Genomic DNA, 23,838 nt, shown 5'->3' with positions numbered 1-23,838 from the left:
TCAAATTTGGATCCATTATCCGAATGGATCCAATAGAGGAAGAAAATGATGGTGAATAAAAAAAATGTAAGATTACCCAAAAAGGTTTATGGCAGTATAAAAATCGTTGTCAATAACAATAAAGTGTTTTTCCTCAAACCCACTCACCCTGAGTTTCCAGGTTTTCACACAGCTCCGACTTGGCTTCTCCGTTGGGCCGCAGGCTGGCCTTGGGGTTGAACTTGTTAGACATGGTGGCGGCAGTGACCACTGCTTTCAGACTGCGAGTGCTGCGCTTGGCCACATTCTGCTCCGGGTGGAAGAGCACCACATAGACTTTCGGCATGTACAGCATCCCCAGAGACACGGACGCGCTCAGACTCACTGAGATGGTCAGTGTGGTCGTTTGTATGTACATCTGCAAAACAAAATCACAGCATGTGAAAATGACAAATCACTGAAAACAAAGCCATTATTACATGACATACTGGGTTGTAATTGGTCAATCACAGCTTTCTGTGGCCAAATATTTTCGTATAATGAAACTATATATTTGTCCGTTGCCCCAGGCAACCAATGCCCAGCAGTGTGCTAGTTTTATATCACACCACAGTCTATTTCTTCTCACATAATGAAATAATTTTCACTAAAATCAATATTTGAAGACCATTTATTTACTTATTTGGTAGGAAAGAAATAATATAAGGGACAATACAGGTCATTATCACAAAATAAACCCCTTCAGGATGATACAATAGCCCTCTTCTTCACAGTGGGGTCCTGTCAGGGCTGTATTTTGCAATAATGAAGACTTGTTCACATGGCCTGGGACCTTCTTTTCACGAGGGCTTGCTGAAATAATATCCCCCTGATTTAACTGACACAGTCAATATGTCAAGCCTCAACAGAGAGCCATAACCTTGTGACTCAACATGCCCAAAGCATCACCGTTACCACATTTGAATATGCGTAATTCTCTACTATATAATATGCAAATGACTAGAATGTCAGAATACAGAGTATTCATGACATAGAAGGCAGAAGATGTACTGCATTTGCTGAGATGTTCAAGTGTGCAACCACACTTTGACACTTTGCTATCCCATGAGGCCATGAGGAATGAGAGGTATATAGGTAGGGGTATTATGATGCTAAACAGTGCTATAGGTGCCAATTAAAATCCTTGAGTTTAATTGTGCTGTACTTGACTGCAGCAATCAGCTATTTTTACGCTCACACTTCAAGTAAAATCCATCCTTGTGTGACTTCATTTTGTCACATAATTATCATATGATGCTCAATGTTTCTCAACTTCTACAATTGATACCACTTTCTCCATATTTGATGTTTAATATACAGTGGGATCCAAAAGTAAATGAACAGAAACATTTTTGGGGGGGATTTTGAACAATAAAAAAAAAATAAAAAAATTTGTTTAACAATTCATAAAAGATAAAACAAAAATATATAATATCATTTGTAGTGCAAAATGGTATTAGATACATAATTAAATCCTGTAATTAATAAAATTATAATAACAATGAATAATTATGATTATCCAGAATCCAGAATCCAGAATCTGTCTGTCTTCGCCAGCCAAAGATGGTCAGCGCAGACCACAACGATCTGCCCAGGTCTGTCGGTCCTGGGCGAGCCCCATCCAATTGTGTCCCAGATCTTGTCGTAGCGAGTCGCGCCATCGTGTTGCAGGGCGTCCGCGTGGCCGCTTGATGTCGATCGGCAACCAGACAGTGACTCAGCGCTTCCATCTTTCGTCCGTCCGCCGCATCAGGTGCCCGGCCCAGCGCTTTTTGGCCTTGTTGGCCAAGTCCACCGCGTCGGCCACCCTGGTCATGGCCCGCAGCTGCTCGTTGCGGACGTGGTCGATCTGTTTAACCCCGATCATGTGGCGCTCGATTGCGCGTTCAGTCGCGGCCAGCTTTTGCCGGTCGGCCGCCGTCGTTGTCCAGGTCTCAGACCCGTAAAACATGGCCGGCAGGACGGTACTGTTGAATAGGGCGGCCCTGATGTCCGGGTCAATGGCTCTGTTGGTGGCCGTCTCGGCAATTGAGCCAACGCTGACCCAGGCGGCTCGGCGTCGTCGTGCCAGTTCTCGACCAATCCTGTGGTCGGTGGTTAGCTCCTGGCCCAAGTAGATATAGCTATCGACTTGCTGGAGCTGGTGCTGGCCGACGTGAAGGGTGGTGTCTGCCACCTGGTCGTTGCGCATCCACTTGGTTTTGGCCAGATTGATTTTGAGGCCGATCCGAGCGCCAGCCTGGTTGAGCTGGTCGAGCCGCTTCTGTACATCGACTGCCTAACAGCCTATTAGCACGATGTCATCGGCAAAGCGCAGGTGATTGAGCCAGCGGCCGTTGATCTTGATGCCGACCTCGTTCCAGTTGAGCTGCCTGAAAATTTGCTCGAGGCAGGCGGTAAAAAGCTTAGGCGAGATGGTGTCGCCCTGCTTGACCCCGCGGCCGACCTCGATGTTAAGCGGCCGGTCGAACAGGGTGATGGTGGTGGTGCAGTTGCTGTTCAGCTCCTGCAGCAGGGCCACATGCTCGTCCCCGATGCCTTGTTGTTGGAGGGCGAGCAGCACGGCATTGATCTCTATCGAGTCGAAGGCCTTCTCGTAGTCGACGAAGGCCAGGACTAACGGCATCTTATACTCCCTGGCCTGCTCGAGCAGCTGGTTCAGTACCTGCTCATGATCCATGGTGCTAAAGCCAGATCTAAATCCGGCCTGTTCGACGGGCTGCTGTTCGTCTAGCTGCTTGGCCAACCGATTGAGCAGCACCTTGGTAAAGATCTTATATACGGCCGACAGCAGTGTGATCGGCCGGTAATTGCTGAGCAGCTCACGGTTTCCCTTCTTGAACAGCAGTACTGTCTTTGCCGTCTTCCACTGTTTGGGGATTTGACATTGTGCCATGTAGCGGCTGAATCGGGTCGCCATGGCCGTCCAAAGGGGGTGGCCGCCTGCTTTGAGCAGATCGATCTCCACGCCGTCCAAGCCAGGCGCCCGGTCTGCCTGTGCCTGCTCGACTGCATGTTGGACCTCGCTTTCCAGCACTGGTAGGATGGACGTCAGCTGGTCGAGCTGAAGGTTAGGTGGGGGGACGGGCACCTTGCTGGCGAATAGATCACTGTAGAAATGCCTGCACTCGGCCTCAATGCCGGACCAAGTCCTGGTTGTCCGCCCGTCTACCGTCTTCTGTGCTGGTATTTGACCACGCTGCTGTTGCATCGCCCGCCTGCACTTTTTCAAGCTCTTGCGGTCCTCGGCTGTCGCCAGCAGGCGCCTCTGTTTATATTGATCTAGGTCGGTCTTGAGCTGCTGCCGGATCTGCTTGCACAGCAGGCCGTACTCGACATGTGTGGGTCCGTCAGCGCGTATCTGTCTCCGCCTCTGCATCAGTGCCTTGGTGGCGTCCGAAATTCAGCTGGCCCGGCTGTTGGTCGGCACTGCGGCTGCATCGCGGCTTGACTTGAGCAGGGCAATAAAGTTGTCGTAGTCCTGGTCGATGCCGGTTTCAAGCTGGGTCCAGTTGGTGTGGTCGATCAGAGTGTTGAAAGCGGCCAGGTCAATGGTGACCGGTTGCTTTGCCCGGTTGCTAGCTGCCAGTGCGCGCTTTTCGGTCCTGCCGTCGATGGCCAGCTTGGCCCTTACCGGCCGATGGTCGCTGCCCGTGTCAAAGAACTTGCGGCCGATGACAGCGACGTCCTGCAGGATGCGGCGGTGGCTGCAGAGGACATAGTCGATCTCGTTGGTTGTCTCTCCATTGGGGGACATCCATGTCCATCGGCGGCCGGTGCGTTTCTTGAACAGACTGTTGCCAATAAACAGCCGGTTGGTCTCGGCCATTGCAACCAGTCGCTCACCCGGTCCGTTCCTGTTGCCGCTGCCGAACGGGCCGACAAAGCGCTCGCCATCCAACCCCTTGCCCACCTTGGCGTTGAAGTCGCCGATCAGGACGAGGTAGTCGGCACGGGGGGTAGTGGCTGCCTCTACGGCCTTGTAGAACTGTTCAAGCACATCGTCATCTTGCTCGGCCGCAGCTGCTGCTGTTGGTGCATATATCTGCACGATCCGGATGGTGGCTTTGTTGTGTAGGCGCAGGGTGAGTACGCCGACTCGGGGGTTGGTCACGTCAATCATTGGTGACCATCGTTTGGATACAATGAAGCCAACACCGCCTACAGGCCGCATCTCTTCCCTAGCGCCAAAGATGACCGTCCTGCCGTCATTGCGGCGCACGTGCAGCGGCTTCCGGCGCTTAGTCTCGCACAGCCCGAACACGTCGCAGCGAATGCTGTTCAAACCTTCCAGGATGGTAGCCAGGTTGGCCTCGCTCGACACAGTCCTGGCGTTATAGGGAGCAATATCGAGCGCCATGGTGTTAATAGTCCGGTCCTTTAGTCGGTTTCCAGATGGCGGCCTGGTACCTGAGATTCTTAGCAGCCTCTCGTCCCTGGCCGGATCGCTCCGCCGCCATAGAGCGGGCACAGGGGCGTGCAGGGTACTGAGGCCCTTGTTTGTCGTTTTCGTTGCAGTTAGGTTCAGACCTCGGCTTGCAAGGCCACTAGGTCTGTGCCCTCGTCCTTAGCCAGGTGTCTATCATCTTCTCAGCATGGTTAAACCTACCAGGAATTGCTTCCCGCTGTACATCGACGACTGACTCCTGTTTCACCCCCCCGCCACGGTGAGGCGGACGAATAGGACTTGGGGGGGCGAATAGGACCTCAGACCTGCTCTTCTTCTGTTACAGACGCCAGCCGAAGGGAAAGGCTGTCACCAAGCAGAGGATGGCCCACTGGATAGTGGGTGCCATCACCTTGGCTTACCAAGCCCAAGGCGACACCTAACACGTTCGCTAGGTTTTATAGGCTATGTGTTACCAATTTGTTATTGTCGACAAAGACTAATCTGTTCAGCCCTGAACTTAATCAATCAATCAGGGCATTAATGAAAAGTATAATTATGCAAACTGGGACTGTTATTGACATTGTTATAATAACAATGAATAATTATGATTATAAACAATAATAATACATAAATTAATAATATATTAACAATAATACATTAATTTCAATGGACCCAACTGTATAAATGATGAGCAGCTGTGAGCAGGATTTCTCCGCACGACGCCACAGAAGTAGAAACCAAGCGACTGATAAAACTGTTGTTTTACTTGTCCTGGCTAGTTAACTCAGATTAACATGCAAGTTATTGCTTTCATCGCTGGTCGCTTTGTCACACCGTGCCCGGTTAGGACACAGTGTAAGGCATTATTACCTAAATAATGAGAGGGTAATCATGATTATTTTTAACCAACCACTTGGAGCGACTTTGTTTATGACATGTTTTCAGTGACACACAAACAGACACACACACACACACACACACACCAGCACTAATGGCTCCAGCCACTCCATGGAACTGCTGCGAACCCCCTGCTGTTGCTTTAGAACGCTGCTGTGTGTTTTGGCTCTGGCGGACGTGACCTCGGCTCTGGCTCCACTGTGTGCTGTGATTAAGTGTGACTCACTGCTGTGATCTCCATCCAGAGGGACTGACTGGAAAGCAGTCTCAGCACAAGTCGACAGGAAGGGTTAGGACCACATCAGCTGTGCTGGGGCTCTTCTCGAAGAAGAGACAGATGGCTACCACCCAGCACTGGCCACTAGGCAATCCTAAAGAAGTGTGTCATTCAAATATAGTGCCGTGTCTTTAAAAACAGGCACTTATTAGCTAGTCACGACACCAATGTTTCAGTAGTTTTGACCATGTTGTTTGCAGAGCAAGTTAATTTTCATTACACTAAAGCCAAAATAAGTGATTAAAATAATATCTGTAAAATGTTTTGTTTGTATTAAAACATGTATCTTTTTCCACCAACTATTAGATCTATTAGATATACAAGTCTGAAGAGGAAGCTAGTTCGATACCACATCAATTTTATGCTTATAAACACTCCTACATTTAATTAAAAAACATAATATTAATATTTAAATAAGTTAAATTCAAATATATTGTATACATTTAAATAAAAGTGTAAGTAATAAAATTTCAGTTAATATTATCAAACGAAAAACAAAAAACAATGCCATGCAATTAATTAATTCAATTATTTTAGTTCAATTAATGCCAAGTTAATTGAAATAAAGCTTAAATAAAATAAAAAGTGTAAAGTTTAAAAAGTTTATAAGCACTAAAATGGAAATAAAAATTAAATAAATATATTAGTAAATACTACAAATAATAATAATAATTTTTTTTTTAAATGCATGGCTGTGCACATGGTTTGGATGATGAGATTTTGACCAAAATCCTAAAACTGTCACATGCCAGCTTACATCCACTTATGAAAAACTGGCTGTGTTAACATTTATACCTGGGACACCCTAGCATTAGCAACCACCGAGCAACCAACCAGAACACCTTAGCAATAGCATTAGCAATGCAATTGCAACCACTCATTTTGTCGTGGAGAGTTTAAACTCTGATTACATTTTCTTCAGTAAAATTCAGTTAAAAGTATAGTGGAAAGAGGGCATGAAATGATGAGATCACAATGTGTTGCTTGCCACAGCTCAATATGTCAGAGGTCTAACCAAAAGGCCATGGCTCAGAAAAAAGCTATTGTTAAATATGGTCCCTGGTCACTTCAGTCAGCGGAGCTACACTTTCAAATTTAACCAGAAAATCTATGGCAGGGCTCCAACAAATCACCTGAAAGGACATGACCGGTCCATACATAGTGATTTAACAGGCCAGAAATTATTAGCTTTAGTCTATACGTCGGAAACTCTCACTAATCTTGCTGAACCTGAAGTTGCAATTACAGTCACAAATGAGGATTTAATGGCGCACAGTCCGCACACGACAAACGATTCATAGCGGTATCTCATCAATGCCTCCGCCTCGGGCCCTGTATGTGCAGACAGCACACCTGCAATCTAATGAGGCTTGTGAGAAATACTGAGACGAGAACTAGACAGTGAATCAGTGTTAGTCCTCTGAGACAGTCTCTGTTGTCTCTACACATACAAAATGTTCCACTTTTTTGCCCTCGAATTCAAACCACAAGTTAAAAAAAAGCAGCTGTTATTGCACTCGCACTTATAAATGGGTGACTTGATAAAACGTACACCGAAACACCATCAACTTTAATAATACAACAACTGATTCAGCCACTTCTTCACCTGCTGCTGCCAAATTATCTCTTGGGATAAAGAACAAAAAAATTAACTGTCATTTTTTAAAAGGAAGTAGGTCTTATGTCAACATCAAAAGCTTTTTAAGAAAGAAGTAGGTCTCATGTTAATAGCAGCGCTGCGGAAAACATCATTCAAACGGATGTGAATGTTTGCCATTCAAATGAACAATGAATTATGCACATTTACAATCATTGAATATGCTGAATAAAAACAAAACATCATTCTGTTAGATTCCATGCTGCTCTGAATAACAGAAAAACCCAACATTTTTCATTTTTCCAGTCCAGGGATGGGCATCGTCGGTCCTGGAGTGCCGCTGTCCTGCAGAGTTTAGCTCCAACCCTGATAAAAAGCAACATCACCTGCCTCTAGCCTTAGCAAAGCCACTTGAAGGCAGTCCTGCAACCTTAGCCGAAAAAAGCGTAACGCCAGCTAGCGCAGCGGTGAGCAGGGAAAGAGACAAGAGGCCGTTTTTTTTATGGATGTCACTGGAGGAGAGGCTTCACTACACCTAATAAACAGATTTTGTGAGGAAATGGCTTATCATTTAATGAATCAACAGCCCATTGGCTAATCTGCAACATGTTTGCTCTTAAACATTCATTTTGGATAGATCTATTGTTAGTTTACACACACACAAAAAAAATGTTTTATATATAAGAGAAGTCATGGACAATTGTGCAAAAGGTATGATTCAGTTTACAGCACTTCTAATTCATTTCTATGGTGTCCGCAAACAGTAATTGACCGTCGCACAACTTCATGAAATTCAATGACGTCAAGGCTGTAATGTGATTGGTTATACTTTCTCCAATGGTAGAGTCACGGACCCTCCTATATCACAATAAGAAGCTGTGGCTGTGTCTATGGCTGTGTCAGAAATCACCCCCTACACCCTTAAAGTAACACCAGGTAACTTTTCAACCTTCATAATATATTTCCAAGTCTCTTGTGATGGTACATCGACTTACAATAGGTTGAATGACACGTCTGCCATAGCCTGACGGGGTTTGTAGCGTTTTTAATCGTACTTTTAAACTTCGGGTTTCGGGTAGTAACCGGCGAACAAAGAGAACTACAAAACTCGACTGCTTTACGGCATATACGTCACTTCCACCACCACCCCCACTTCCTTAAAATCGCAGGGCTGTCAAGTGTCACGCATTGAGCGTGACAGTCACTCATTTCGGTCTTTTGTCACGCTCTCCCGCCACACATTGTATTTCTCACGCTGAAAAACTATTTGTAATATATTTAATATGCCGCAGCGCCCAAAACTCTGGGCGCGCCTCTCTCACTGTGGAACAGGCATGAATTCAAGCGCGTCTCCTCTGGTGTTGTTCGTCTGGTGTTGTTAGCCAAATCAGAAAATAGCACTATTGTATCTGGGTAACATTTAACGCAACAACCAATGACACCCCGTAGTTTTTTTTTGTCTGCCTGACTATGTTACGGAAGCGATCTTATCCTCCGTTTATCTTCATGAATCAGGTAATGATTATTTGTCTTGCCTCAAGCTATAATGCAAATCGATTTGTAAATTTTGCAGATTTATTTATGGTAGCTTGATATTATAATATTGACGATATATGGTTATTATCTACCACTCAAACATTGCATTGAAGTATCATATAGATTCAGTAAAACGGTAACCAATAGACTAGGCTACTATAATGACACTGGCTTGTAAACGTGATCATCGCGATCATTTGTCGTTAGAAAAAAAAATAAAACCCATGAAATTATATTCATATGACATGCTGAAATATATGCCACTGTACCTGCGATGAAGACATTTCACACGAGACGCAAGCAGAACAACTGCATGTGACCTCCTCCTACAGTGTTCAGGGCTATCATGGTTGTCAACAAATGCACGATGACAGAGTTTACGACAGTAGTAGAGGACAATACTGTTTCCCAACTGTAGGGGGACCCCGAGAGCAAAAGTTACCTGGTGTTACTTTTAATATGGGGCACTATTTGAGGGGACAGACATTTGTAGGTGATGTCAGAAACCATAGTGGAAGTTATCGAGTGCACTCAATCAATCCCACAATGCACCGCAATAATGAGTGTACAAACGATGTACATTCAATGGCTAGAGAATACCCATAATGCACTTTGAGAGTCGCAAGCCGAATGAATTCCCACATCTGACCAGAAGATGGCGCCTGGACCTGAATCATTCATCCATCCATTTTCCCAATCTCGGGCTCAATGTGGCTACAGCGTAATATCATACACGTATAAATTGCTTTGATTGATTATTAAATTGTTTAATTAAGTTTTATACATAGTTTCCATGACAGAGTTCAAGATAAATCTTTTCATCTTACTACTGGAGCTGCCAGTTTGCTAAGTTTCAAATATTTATTGAATTATAATCATAATTATAAGCAAGCACAAACTAAAAAAGCGGCTGACCATTCGGCAGACTCACCCAGTGTCCAAATCACCCCTTATACCCTCATTCACTATTCCCTACACTAGTCCACTTGTAGGAATGAAAACCGAGTGAGTGAATTTGAACACTGAGTGCTGGAAAGGCTGCTGCTTTTGCATTGTTTGTGCTTGCTATAATCATTTGAAAGTGCAAACTGGCAGCTCCAGTAGTAATGAAAAGATGTATCTTGAAGATGGAAACTAGCATATATAGACTTTAATTAAACAATTTAATAATCAAGTTAAAAAGAATGTACACCTGCAATGATATTATGCTGTAGCCACATATTTGACCAGCTGTTTGAAAAATGGATGGATTGATGATTCAGCTGCGGCCGCCATCTTCAGGCGAGTTGCAGGAATTAATTTGGCTTGACCATCACAGTGCATTATGGGTATTCTGAAGCCATTGAGTGTATATCGATTGTACACTCATTATTGCAGTAGATTGTGGGATTGAATGAGTGCACTCAATAACGTCTACTATGGTTTCGGACACCATTACAAATGGCTGTCCCCTCAAACAGTTCCCTATTTCAGGGTGTAGGGGGTGACTTCGGAAACAGCCTCAGTGTCCGAATTCGCTCACTTGTTTTCATTCACTCCCTCAAGTGAATTATATTAGTGGAATAATGTAGGGAATAGTGAATGAGGGTATAGGGCCGATTTCTAACCCAGCCCATCTCTGGCCTGAAGACATTGATTCGCTTGTTCAGGTGTGTTTGATTGGGGTTGGAGCTAAAATCTGCAGGACAGTGGCACTCCAGAACTGACGTTGCCCATCCCTGTTCCAGTATCTTATGCAATCAAAGCAAAGCTTGATGGAGTGGAAATTAGAATGCTCCACATGAAAATTTAGGACTTCATCTATCATGTATCCAGGCCATCCCTGAACGTCATAATGAATTAATTCTATATGTCACTATGTTAATCTAATTTATTCTATGTTAATGCGCAGAGACAACTAACTATAAGTAAGTCATTCGTGGGGTTGATTTTCCTGAGGGGTGTAAACACTGTGGCTCGGTGATTCTTTCAAAATAATGCTGTGCTTAATCGAACTACCCAGCCTATAAACATCTGTCTCAACCAATGGCGTGAGTTTGGGACCAGGAGTACCTCTTTGGCTAAGCAATGCTTGACTGGCTGGAAATACTGTAAATGTACATGTTTATGCTTTGAGCATTGGCCATAATACATTATTACTTTTTTTTATTTTTTTTATTCACACTTTAATACTAATGAATGCATCTTCCTTTATTTTAATTCATAGCAGATAGCAGGCTTACAGTGTAAAACTTGCATTAAATTCTATCGGTGAGAAGCTGTTTAATATTTCAGAAAAAAGCTCTCATGGATCTGTCTGTACAAGGTGCTAATTTAGGTGACAGCAAATGAATGACAGACTGAAGGAGTTCAATAACGGGAATGTCAAAGAAACTGACATTTAACAGGGGTCAGGGCCCCCCTCTACCACACCTGCCACACAAGTTGACACACACATGTATGTAAATAAGAGATGTTGACCTCGCTCAGAAAGAGACAGTGATTACTCTGTCAGCAACACAAAGGAGGAAAGCCCCTGCAAGTGAACCCTGACGACATGGTGGCACTCTAATGATAGCTTCCAGTTTTGGAGGTTGCAGATGCATACAAATAGCAGGTCCATGTAAGGCGAGAAACTAGACTTAAGATATTATCAAGCTTCTTCAAAACCAACATTAGAAGGGATGTGATAACATCAAGCAAGGAAAGCTTCTAAATTTAGCTTACAACATCTGATCAAAATGAGTCATCTTTGCAAAATCTGGCATACTCAAGTTTTGAATTTGAAGAATTAAGGTGTATTGTCCCAGACGAATAAAATGCAAAAACTTCATGCCCATATTATCTCCTGAAAAGCTGTGCCATCAAAATGCCATTTGTGGAGAGGAGGGTTTTAAATATATCATTATGATGCAAAGTAAACTAACTGATCAGACTTGATTTTCGTTATACAGACGATCAAAACTACGAAAAGCCTCATAGACTTTCAATGAGGGGGTCAAAACTTTTATACAATAACTCTATTAGAGTTACATCCACTATATCTACTATCACAAACAAAGCCTAGCAACTAGTTAAGGACATGTTAGCAACGTGCTAAATCATGCTAGCAACTAAAACATGCTAACAACGTGTTAAAAAATGATAGTAACGTGCTAAACATGCTAACAATGTGTTAAAACATGTTAATGTACTAAAAGGCTATCAGTTTGAAAATTCATGCTGTGCTAAAACATGTTAGCAATGTCCTAGCAACTCATGCTAACAACGTGCTAAAACAAGATACCAATGTGATAATTCATGTAAACAATTTGTTAATTCATGCTAGCAATGTATTAAAACATATTACAAACATGCTACAAAAATATAAAATAATGTTTGGCACATGCTAAGACATGCTTGCAACATGATAAAAAATGCTTGGAAGCTTATATAATGTTTCGACAAGAGTTTGTCAATCCAACATAAAAGTTTGTTCCAAAGAATTTCACCTTCTACTTAGACATGCTTTTTGAAAAATAAATTTAAAAAAAAAATATTATTAAACCATAGAAACGAAATACAGAAAATTAGAACAGAAACAGATCAAAATAGATTTCTATTCCTCAAACAAAGGAAACACTACTGTGTGACTTCATGATGCTTGGAATAATGATGCATAATAAAGGCCACTTATACAATACCTTTATGGTGACTTTTTTTTTTTTTTTGACAGTCGTGTTCCGAGTAATGACAGAATTTTTTCAAAGTGTTACAGTTTTTCCAGAACTGTATATATTTGGATAGAAACAGCTGCTTAACTGCATTCATTTTATTGATTTGTTTTATCTATTATAATCCACACGTTTGTTTTTAAATGCAAAAAATGATCATGATTCTCTTTTAGACTGAACAGTTTTTTTTTTTTTTAATACAGGCTTTTTTCAATGATCGGATTTCGGGCATGCTTTCAAATTTACCCAACAAAGCAATCAAAAATCCATCTGGATCCTTCTAAAATCCAGGTAGGAAGCATACTAAAGCCCTTAGACCACAATAAGACATACCTGCCAGACTAGCTCATTTAAAAAATCTTTTGGTTAAACCACAATAAGATGACCTCGCGATTAATCATTTGACAGGCTGATCAAATTCAGCAGGGACCAGACCAGCTGCCCACATTCAAATGCTCCAGAAAGCCTTCGAAAGACATTCATTATTCACTTTGACATAAGATGACAAACAACTGATGGAGCCGGCATGCTGATGAGGCGTCTGGCAGAAATCGTGTGACAAGTGCACAGGCAGAGAGATAAGGTAAATCACAGGCCAGGAGGAAGTGAGGCATTTAATTGCTCTAAAAAGACATGTCATCTCTGACTCGCCAGGCTTTATTGTGCTTGCCAGCCTGGATGATTGTGAGGTGCTCTTGTTTTGATATGTTAATTCCCCTCTGAAAACACTGTTTGTTGAACACACAGTGGTGGGATTGTGTCATATGAAGTATGCTTTATTTTCAATGCGAAACTAATTGTTAAAACTTTTACTTCAGTCCTGGGATGTACAGAGCAAATTCATCGTCAAACTCTGATTACACCATGAGAGGACTGGTAGGCTTTGAGTGAATAACACTGTCAAAAATTACCAGCATTTTACATGATTCAGAATGTCACTGAATTCAAAGTATGAAAAAAAATGCAACTGTTTAATTTAGTCATGCTGGGAAAATGAACACCAGCAATACTGGAATGATATGCAGATCAGGTCTATAGTAGATTTTTTGCTCATTTGCTCAAATACCAACTGAAATGTTAGCAATTAGAATGTCAAACCCATTTAAACAGCATCAATAGCACACTGAATTGCTATCATTCGACATAAAACTAAGTTGAAATATTTAAGCGAGCCATCATTCAAGTGCTCAAAGGAATATGACACATTTTTTATTTGATAACTTAATTCCTTCGTGTTTTTTTTTTTAACTCATCATAGCCATCCGACTGTAAAAACTCTAAATGCACTCCAAAATACATTTGAGACAGAATGCATTCCGATCACTCAAATGATCAACACTAATTGCTATATGGGTCAAAGACTGCGCTCAAAGAACATTTTACAGAAAAGTAAAAATGACTATGAAAGTAAGTCAGTTAGTTGCCAGGAATACTGTAAATTCACACTAAAACCTTTTACGGTGCAGATAAAAAAGCAGATGCTGGGAAAAAGAGAAAGGAAGAGAGACCATGCTATACAGGGTTACGTCATGTTTTTTTCTGAACATGACGTAAGTTATTTGAAGATAGTTATTTGTTTATTTTTGATTGGTGTAGGCATGCACTAGTCTACGGCAGCATGCAATTACCAAAGTCAGTTCATACAATCTTATATCTGAATGAGTCATTCAAACAGCGGTTAAAAAGGCACAGTGGGAAACTGAGTTTAAAGCAATAATGGCTCCCTACCAACAAGTATAACAATACTCATATTGCTGAAATTGCTTGTTCAAGGCTTTGCTAAGGGAGACACTAATTAAATAAAACTTAAATTGAAAAAGGAGAAAGCCCTTATCTTAAGCTTCAGAAACTGAAGGTCCCAGGTTTTCTAATTGAAACGAGTAATGCAGCCAATGCCAGGGTAGTTGCATGTTTAATTCGGCCTCAAAACGAAGAGCAGAGCCTTTTATGTTTGGTATTCTAAGTCAGTTGGTGCTTGTCAATTGATTACATCATCTACAAAAAGCTGACGCTCAATCTCCTTGCTATTTTCAAAGTCTCTTTTATCTTTGAGAGCAGTGCTGGATGGGCAAAAGAGAGTGCCTTTGTTTTTCCCAGCCGCACATGTCTTTTTCAATATTCGAAGGCAACCACGTGAATTCTTCGCTGTAGCGCAAAACCTCGTGATTCTCAATTTCTCTTTGAAATAAACTGTCTGTTTTACCGCTCTGCTTGATCTAAAGCCCAAATGAACATAGTCAATTTGTTCCTGCTGGTCTGTTTTTTGCTGAAAATGGACCGTGCTGAATGGCATGTTTTGTGGGAAGCTGAGGCGGTGAATTCTGTCATTACTTTAAAACGCTTAAGGTCTTGAGGAGTTGCACTCACACGTCTACTCTTACCTTTTCAGTCGACTGCGATGTCCCGAAAAAAATGGGGATGAAAGCGAGCCAGATGATGCAGGTGGTGTACATGGTGAAGCCGATGGGCTTGGCCTCGTTGAAGGTCTCGGGCACACCTCTCGTCTTGATGGCGTACACGGTGCAGGTCACCATCAGCAACATGCTGTATCCCAGGAGGCAGATGAGCGATAAGTCTGATATGTCACACTTTAGAACTCCACGTGCCATCTCTGGATTTACCGTGCGCTGGTCCTCATAGTCAATGAGAGCTTGAGAAGGGTCCACTGCGAACCAGATGCATACCCCTAGCAGCTGAACGGAAATCAAACTGAACGTGATTACCAACTGCGAAGCTGGGCTTATAAAGCGTGGCGCACTGACCGTCATTTTTCCCTGCTCAAAAATCCGATAAATCCGATTTGTTTTGGTGAGCAGCGCCGCATAGCTGATACTCATTCCGAGCCCCAGGAAAATTCGCCGCAGTGAACAGATCCCTACATCTGGGGTTGAGATCATCAAGAATGTGGTAGCGTAACACAAAAAGATTCCCGTAAGGAGGACATAGCTGAGCTCACGTCCGGATGCCTTTACAATTGGCGTGTCATTGTAGCGAATGAAGGTGACCACCACAAAAAGGGTGGCCATGATGCCAAAAATAGCGATCAGGACCGGTATAACGGCCCATGGTGAGCTCCATTCCAGCTTTACAATCGGGATGGGCTGGCAGCCTGTGTGATTCTTGTTTGGTCTTAAATCAAAGCGGCACATCTTGCAGGAGTAGAGGTCGGCCTGATACTGGTAACCATCGCAGCGCTCGCAGTGCCAGCAGCAGGAAATGCCCTTAACTATCTTCTTGCGCCACCCGGGTTTGCAGGGCAGACTGCAGATGGAAGTCGGCACCTGCTTCCCTCCACCTGGCCACTGCATCGTCCGTATCTAAATCACAAAAACAAACACTATTTACCATTCATCTCAGCTAGAGACAAGAAACAATGTTTAACATCTCATATGAGTCTTTTCATTTCCTCATCCATTGACTCATTAAATTAATTCTTGGGGATCTCAAAGGAGCAATTTTAAACTGTATTCCTCAAAGCTATACTTCAATCCTTATTCATAAGCGATGTGTGCGTCAAGTTCACCAAAAAGTGAGAACTCTATCATTGTTTGCTCATCCTTGTGTCTTTCCAACCCCATATGGTGTGTTTTTTTCTTTCCGTGGAACAATAAAGAACAATTTTGTGAGGAATTACTGTGCAGCTTTTACTATGCAGACATAAAACAACAGTTTAAAGTGATCAGTTGTTGTAAATCTCAACAACAACAAAAATTGCACTATATTCTGAAGCCATGTTTGAGGAAGAGGTAGAAATTTAAGTCTTTATTTAATAATTATTATACTAATACTAACATCACTGACAGTAAAGTGTTATTTGTTCTCACGTGCGTACATTTTGATGTGCCATTTTTAAATCCTGGAGCATAAACTTAGCCTCTATGTTAAGACTGTGTTAGGACTTAAGATTAGTTTTACCAACTTGCAGTTAGTTAGGGGTAATCAGTTTATGTGACCTTGAAAGCATAATAGCGTTATTTTAATCTGTCTTTCACACAAAGCTATTCAATCTTTTAAAGTGCATGTTTTACCCTGTTTGGAGCTAGAAAAAGCTATTGTCACTGTTTATTGTTGCTGTATGGCAACAACTGATAAAGATTCAGAAAAATTGTGTACTTTTATGTTCCACGGGAGAATATAATAACACAATACGGGTTTGGAACGGCATGAGAGTGAATAAACAGGGGGGGGGGGGGGGGGGGGCATTTTTTTTGTAATATTGAATTCGCTTACGTTTAGGTAAAGTTGGTCAGTCCAGTGGCCGATGATTTTGTATTCAGCTGTTTTGTTCTTTATCTGGTACTGGTAAATATCGTAACGTCCTGGGGCATCTCCGTTCTCATTGAACTGCACTGGATTGCCAGCTATGCCTGAAGATGTGAGCAGGGAAATATGATTAAAGACATGCAAAAAGTGTTCCAACACCATATACCTTCACATTAATGAGCAACCGCTCATGTATGGACATACTGTATCCAGGTCAGTGTCCATAATCAGTGAACGAAATTCAGCTGAGATTGATGGTGAGCTGGAAACTGCAATATGTTTAAGCTGCTTTAAATGTGCTTACAGTCAATGTAATACAACTTTTGCAAAATTCATAGATTTAGAGGCTTTTAATGCTATATTTTACACTATATTGAAAAGCCATGAGCTTTTCAAAACCACTTATTTATAATATAACAATAAGCACTGTATCTAAAGGAGAAATAAAATACCTAATTTAAACCCAAAACAGAAAGAAAAAAACACCTTGCATTACCACTGCTTTGTATAAAATGCATGGGCATATTTATTTAGCTCCTTATACACAAGCTGAAATTCCCTTTGCAGATATCTAACCTCAAGTACATTGAATGCAATTTCTATTTTGCCAGAGCAATAGCTTATGGAAGGAGGCAGGCGAGGAGGACAGGATAACAATGGTGCTGCATTCCATGATGCATTTTAGATAAGGTGCCTTATTCTGTGGAAACCCTGCTGTCTCAGGCTTTAAAGTTTTGGTTAAGCTATCTGTATTCCAAGCACCTGACCGTGTCCAACTTAATTCCCTGGACCCTGTGCAGCCGAATCTACCAAACAATAGCACAAGAAACTGTGTTTTCACCACTCGTGTTTGGGTTATAGTTATTCTGAGGCACAATCCACATGAAATTCTCACTGAAATCTAAAGGTGATTATCAGCAATGGTGAATTTCTGTTGATGAATATCCATTCTTTGTGCAGGCTTGGAAGCTGCGAGAGGCTTATTTCAAACTCTGATGAGTCAACCGCTCTGGATTAGGGAATTACGATTTTTTACAGCCATGCTTGGTGGCGGTGCAGCACACCATATAATGCAAACATATGTAACGGATTATGAGAATTTAAGGACAAAATATTCATCAAAACAAGAGAATGCACATGAAATGACTGACATTCCCACAGTAAGCACTAAAGGCCAGGTTTACTAAGTTTGCGGCAGTGCAAACCCTCTTTTGGCGTTAAAAAAACTACTGTCAGGACTTACTAAAGACATGCAGTGAAAAATTTGTGCTGAAAAGGTGTGGACACGGTTATGTTTGTGGCTGACCTTATTGAATATGCATGTGTAGGTGTTTCCCTTTTAGATGCAAAATGTATGGGAGGAGAGTATTTAAATTAATCATGCAAGGGGATTTACTAAGGTTTGCGCTAGTCAATTTACTGGTATTGGTGGCATTAATTACTGCCCAGGCGGCAACTTAATAGTAGTATGAGAAAAATCGAGTTATTGAACAAACAGAGCAAAACTTGCATTATTTTACGATTTTTATCATGCAGTACTGGGCTCTGACTCTACCAGGAAGATGGCACTAAACAGTGAACTGTCCCAAGACATATATCCTTATTAGAGCCGTGAGTGTACTCCACGGCATCAAAGGGTTGAGTTGAGGTTTCATCTGAGGTTCATTTGATGAGACATTGTGCAGTACTTCAAACAATGGGATCAGGGAGAAACAAAGATGGACTTCCACCTCCAGAGAGAAGGCTTATAGCCAAGAGATCCTTTTCCAACCATGACTGACAGACAGACAGACAGACAGCGAAATGAATCTGCAGCAGTCAGTTGTTGCAAGTAAGAGCTCTGTAAGTTGTTTATGTTCATTATTATTGTAATGTTATGTAATATAGTATAATATTGTAATGTTAGGTAATATAACGCTGTCTCTTGTCGCTTTGTAAACTCTCCTGTGCGCGTTCGTGGCAACTTTGGAGAGTGTTCTGAATGGAGGGTGGGATCGTATGCTTTCAAAGCTAGCTTGCTATTGCTAGCCTGTCCGAAATTGCCTACCCTACCTTTAATATAAAAAAATCTGTAGAAAATAATTATATCCAATACTCAAAGTAAATTAAAAACAAACTTCCCTGTTAATGAAACTGAAAATAAAGTGTTTTGTCATTTTCTACCATCCATCAGCAGGACTCTAAAGCCCATTTTGGCAGTAATTTATGTAGTTAAAAAAGACAATGTGGAGGAAACCCTGCAATTTGAGCTTTGGGAGCAAAGCCAGCAGTTTAAAGGCCATCACACTCAGTAGACTTACAAAGAAGAAACCATTCTGGACGAGAGTGAAGACTGCATGGACAGAAGAGTGATGGGGCCGCCTCGTTTAATCTCAGGCTATTGAAGTCTCTAACTAACCTCACTCAAAGTCGTTTCAAGAGAGCAGGACAGGGTTATGTGTGGACAGTAGCACTGGAAACAAGCAATGCCGAGTTACTAGACAGTTTTGTGAGATTTGAGACCTGCTGTGTGTAGCCAAAGCTGTTTCAAAAGCAAAACTGTCCCTCTCATCAAGCCCATGGTTATATAGCAAAACAATCTCTGCCAGCTCAGCTGCTGTTAACGTCTGCCATGGCCACTTCTGAACTGGCAGGAGAAGTGTTGCAAACTGGTTGCATTCTGAACACTCATAATTATCAACATATCTGTTCATTAACAGTAATAGGATGATACTGAGTAATACAAAAGCTGTTGATTTGCTGTAAATAGGGTTATAAGTCTAAGATACATAGAAGTGCTTGTAGAGCCTCTTTCAACTCAAGAATAACATTAGCATAATTCTAACATAACTGCACATTAAACACTATTTATCAAGTGTCCCCCTCATCTTGCACAAAAACCCATAAAATAACACTTAATTTAAATATTTTTACTCTCATTAAGACCCAAGCAAAGCTGCTAGAAACTACATTTTGTACTTGGTTGGTATTCGCCCTAAATAATTTAATCAAGTAGCCTGCACATTTTAGAGAATTACTTTATTCGAAAGCAAACAAATCAAGTTTAGCAGAGAAACAATTTTGTTGCATAGATCACAAGTAAATTGGACAATATGCATTTTCTAGTTTTTTTGTTGTTGTTTTTTTCAGTGTATTTATATATAACAATGAAATATGAAATTGAGCGTGAACTCCACCTAAGCTATTATAAAATATAAGAATATAAAATATTCATCCTGGAAAACATGACCATCAGGTTGTGAACATGATCATCAACTTTTGGAGGTCATGTAGCTAAAATGTTTATTTACATGAGGGACTGCAAACAGTTTTACCTCATTGTTATTAAAATAGAATAGTTTATTTTTCTTAAAAGAGCCACTAATATTTATATACACATTGTAGAGTTTATACGCCCATATAAATATAACTAATTATTATTCATAACGGATTATGATCAATAATAAATAGTTTAATTATTTTCAGAATTTACTGTAGCAGAATCAATAGTATGATCATTTTTTCAGTTCATCCAATGAACGGAAAGCATAAACAATTATTCATTCTAGGAAATATAGTATCTTCCTGGCCAAGAAAGACTAATTCCCAGCTAACAGCTAAATTTAGAAATAATTCAAGGGTAAAAGCATAGGTAGCTTTAGATAGCAGTTCAAGACAATAAATCCGTGAGCACATAAGACAAGACAATTATCTTTAAAATATAAACAAGACTTTATTGATTATCCTAGAACATAAAACTAATATCTAACATAAACACACGCACACATTCGTTCATACAAGTTGCAGAAAGAAAGAGAGTGAGGAAAGAAAGGAGTTTTAAGAGTGAGATGGTGAAATCCCAAGTTTCTATATGCACTTATAAGACATGACCTGAACGAACCATCAATCATTAATTTAACCCTTCTATCGTTTCTTAGGCGGGTTATGCAATTTTATCAATATACACCAGTTCAGCTAAGAGTCTGGAGGCTTTTGGGGATTCCTTTTTCGTAGTAAAGGGGGTTTCCGGGTCTGTTCGTTTGGCTGATCTTCTCGTGTGCCTGGATAGATCTTGGACAGCCAGTCACGTGGTGTGTTGGCGCGGATGAATGAAAGTCTTTGAAGTTGGAAGCTGGTTTTGCAGTTGAAACGTTAAAACGAAACTTTGCAACAAAACTTAACTTAGAACCGAGACTTTTAACGAGAAAATAAAGAAAAACTTTGGAAAGAAAGAAAATTGAGACGAGAATAGATGATGATGGCTTGATTGAAGCTGTTGAACCCGTTCTTCTGATCTTAATTTGGGTTCTTTGTCTCTACGCGTCTACATGATTACTATAACCATCGTCTGCTCCACCCGACTTGTTTTTCTGCCGAGACCTTTTTCGAGAGAGAGCCGACTTCTTTTCTATTCTTCTAGCGCATTATTCTACTAAGGTCCTGTTCGGGTCTAAGGTTTTAAACTCAAGTGTTTTGTCCCGCCTCCTGGAGGAATTTGGAGTTCGGACAATAAGATACTATATGGTTATTTAAGAAGGGGGTCTTCTCTACCCCCCCCCCCCCCCTCCCTCCGCCCCTTTCTCTCATCGTGAATCATGTGTTATCTGTGGTCTGCTTACTCATCAGCTCGAACAGAGGATTCAGTTTAGACATAATCTCCATTTTAAGAACATAAACATTTTTACACAGATTTCAATCAAGCCACCTTCTGAATTAATTATATATGAGCATAATGATAGGAAACACGATACACTTTCATCAGGTGTCAGGTTCATCAGGGTCAGGTGACCTTGTTAGGGCCTCTTGTTTCACCATTTCTGAACAGATCTGTTTTGCCAAATTATAAAACATTGACAACGTTCTTCCTTTAGTTAAACAATAAAAGGTCCTTCCGGTTGCAGATTCTCTGGAGCCTATGGCTCTGGGTCTGGTGATTTGATTCTGGAATGTGAAGACTCTTTGTGGGATTATGTATGAACAGTCACCTAAAAGCTTCAATTGTGTTTGGTTCATTCTCATTGTCGCTACAACATTACCATTCAAAAGTTTGGTGTCAATAAGAATTTTTTTAAAATAAATTAATACTTCTATTCAGCCAGGATGCATTAAACAAAAGTGAAAGTAAAAACTTTTAACAGACATTGTTATAAAAATGCAATCTTATAAAGAACCATCACTTTTGATGCACTGTCTATTACTCACACAGAGACAACCAAAGTGTGCTTGGTTGTTCAACATGTCAGTCAGACCATTGCTTTATGTAAAAATGGACATAATAAGCTAAAGCTACCAGACCTTGAAAACAACTGACCTGAATAAATGTGAACAGCACAAAATTGCCATTACCGATTACCGGCTCCGTTCGACCACTGAGTATAATTCATTAAAACATCAGTTCTTAACTGGTTCCCGAAGAACTCCCCAATCAAGTGTTTACATAGAGCTAACATCCAACTACTGCGGTAATTGTCAGGCACTTCATTAATTCAATTAGATCTGCATGTTTTCTGCTGGAAAAACATTATGGCCTATTCAAAAGCAGATGATATTGACTCAGTAAAAAGCTCAGTAGAGAATCATTCAATCAAATGCACTAATGATTGAAGGGCACTTCGTCAGAGAAGCATGTGACAGATCAATTTGCATAACAGTTGACCCAGTTGATTTTTTTTTTTAAATGACCCCCGAAAGTCATATTCTATTAGCCGGTTACACTTCAGAACTGTAGGCCACATCATCATGGTCCTATGAGTAATTGTGAATACTCAGTAAATTAATTAGTCATACTGCCATTGATAGTCCAGGAAGAACATGTCCAAAGGGTGTTGTGAGCCCACTGCAAACTGCTTTAATTAACACATACATGGCTCTGAAGGAACCTTGGCTTGGGTACGCTAAGCACATATCAAAATACTTTTCTGGGGAGCAGTCGGTCCTCCTGAGGGCTTCAGTTGTTTCTCACAGCTCTAATCCATTACAGCAGCTAATCTTTGTAAAACCAATTGTTGACAATTTATAACCAGGGTGGGGCTTTAGAAAGAGGATTTTGGACAGCTTTCAAAAACGTTTCCTGTGAGAGAGTCGTTTTAAAATTGTTGTGCTGCGATAAAGAAACTTTAATTCACCGTCAGAGGGATAATTATGCAAAAATCCCCTTTCTTAAGCACCCATAAACAGATGTTTGCTCTGTGCTGGTAGGTCTGTGGAAGGACAAACAGAAGAGCGGTAATGCAGAAGGTAAACCGTTTACCTGAAATCTTGACAGTGCGGATGTACTTCAGCAGGAGGGTTCCATCAACAGGGTCCATTTTGGAGCAGAGTCCCACCTTGCCAGGGCACAGGTCTTTGTGCATGTTGTGGAGGGCGTGCGCCATTGCGTACACTGCGTCAATCACGAACATCACCTTTCCTTCTTGCTCATAGGACGAGTCTTTTCCGATCCGCTCTTGATCTGACAGATGAAAGAAAACGTTTGCATGAACATCGACTAAAGTGTCATTAGATTTTGACTGAATTGTCACCCTTACTCTAGTCTAGGAGAGCACTGGAAGCGGCTGATGTTGCACAGCTTGATGCTTTCTATACTGAGTAACTTGCCACCTCACAATCTCTCTGTTAAACCAGCTGTGAGCTTGAGGCAAGACTCTGTGAAGTGAATCTCTGAATTTAATAAAGAAATAGTAAAATACATAAAATAATACATATATATGTGTATTATTTTATGTATTTTACTATTTCTTTATTAAATTGTCATATATATATATATATATATATATATATATATATATATATGACAAAGTAATATTTCCTTCACTAAAATACAATAATAGTAGTTCTAATGTGATGCAATCAAACTATTTAAACTGTTCCTTCCTCAAGATTGCATTTTAGTTCTGAGCCAAACACAAATGTGTCTTATTTTATGAAATATTTACAAGTTAACTGAAGTATTAAGCAAACAGCTTTTGAGGACAAGAGGAACATACTTGTAATATTTACCAACTGAGAAAGACAATTTAAAATATAATAATGTAGAGCGCATTGCTTCTTTAACAAGCATTGTGTACAGTGGTGTAATAGTTGTATCAAGGGTAAATCTTTACACATCAAATTAATCAGCTTGCCAGCAACAACAACAGAAATTGTTCAGAATGCATTCAGAAAATGTTTTGTTTCAGTTGCATGAAGG

The 23,838-nt window shown here is 41.1% G+C and overlaps 1 protein-coding gene across 2 annotated transcripts in view; it reads right to left on the bottom strand.

Annotated features, from left to right (window-relative positions):
* Positions 1-23,838, bottom strand: part of grm4 (glutamate receptor, metabotropic 4) — a 181,625-nt gene that overhangs the window by 10,856 nt on the left and 146,931 nt on the right. For both annotated transcript variants that reach the window (XM_077198025.1, XM_077198026.1), the window contains exons 7-10: positions 22,900-23,100; positions 16,638-16,774; positions 14,789-15,724; positions 148-397 (exon numbers count right to left, since the gene is read on the bottom strand). In XM_077198025.1, coding sequence (XP_077054140.1) covers positions 148-397; positions 14,789-15,724; positions 16,638-16,774; positions 22,900-23,100 — 1,524 coding nt within the window. The remainder of the gene's footprint in view (positions 1-147; positions 398-14,788; positions 15,725-16,637; positions 16,775-22,899; positions 23,101-23,838) is intronic.

Source organism: Siphateles boraxobius, unplaced genomic scaffold (assembly GCF_051911475.1).
Source record: "Siphateles boraxobius isolate OS27281-9 unplaced genomic scaffold, OSU_SipBor_1 41, whole genome shotgun sequence".
NCBI lineage: Eukaryota > Metazoa > Chordata > Actinopteri > Cypriniformes > Leuciscidae > Siphateles > Siphateles boraxobius.
The sequence above is the reverse complement of the archived record's forward strand: the minus strand, read 5'-3'. Positions and strand labels throughout refer to the sequence as shown.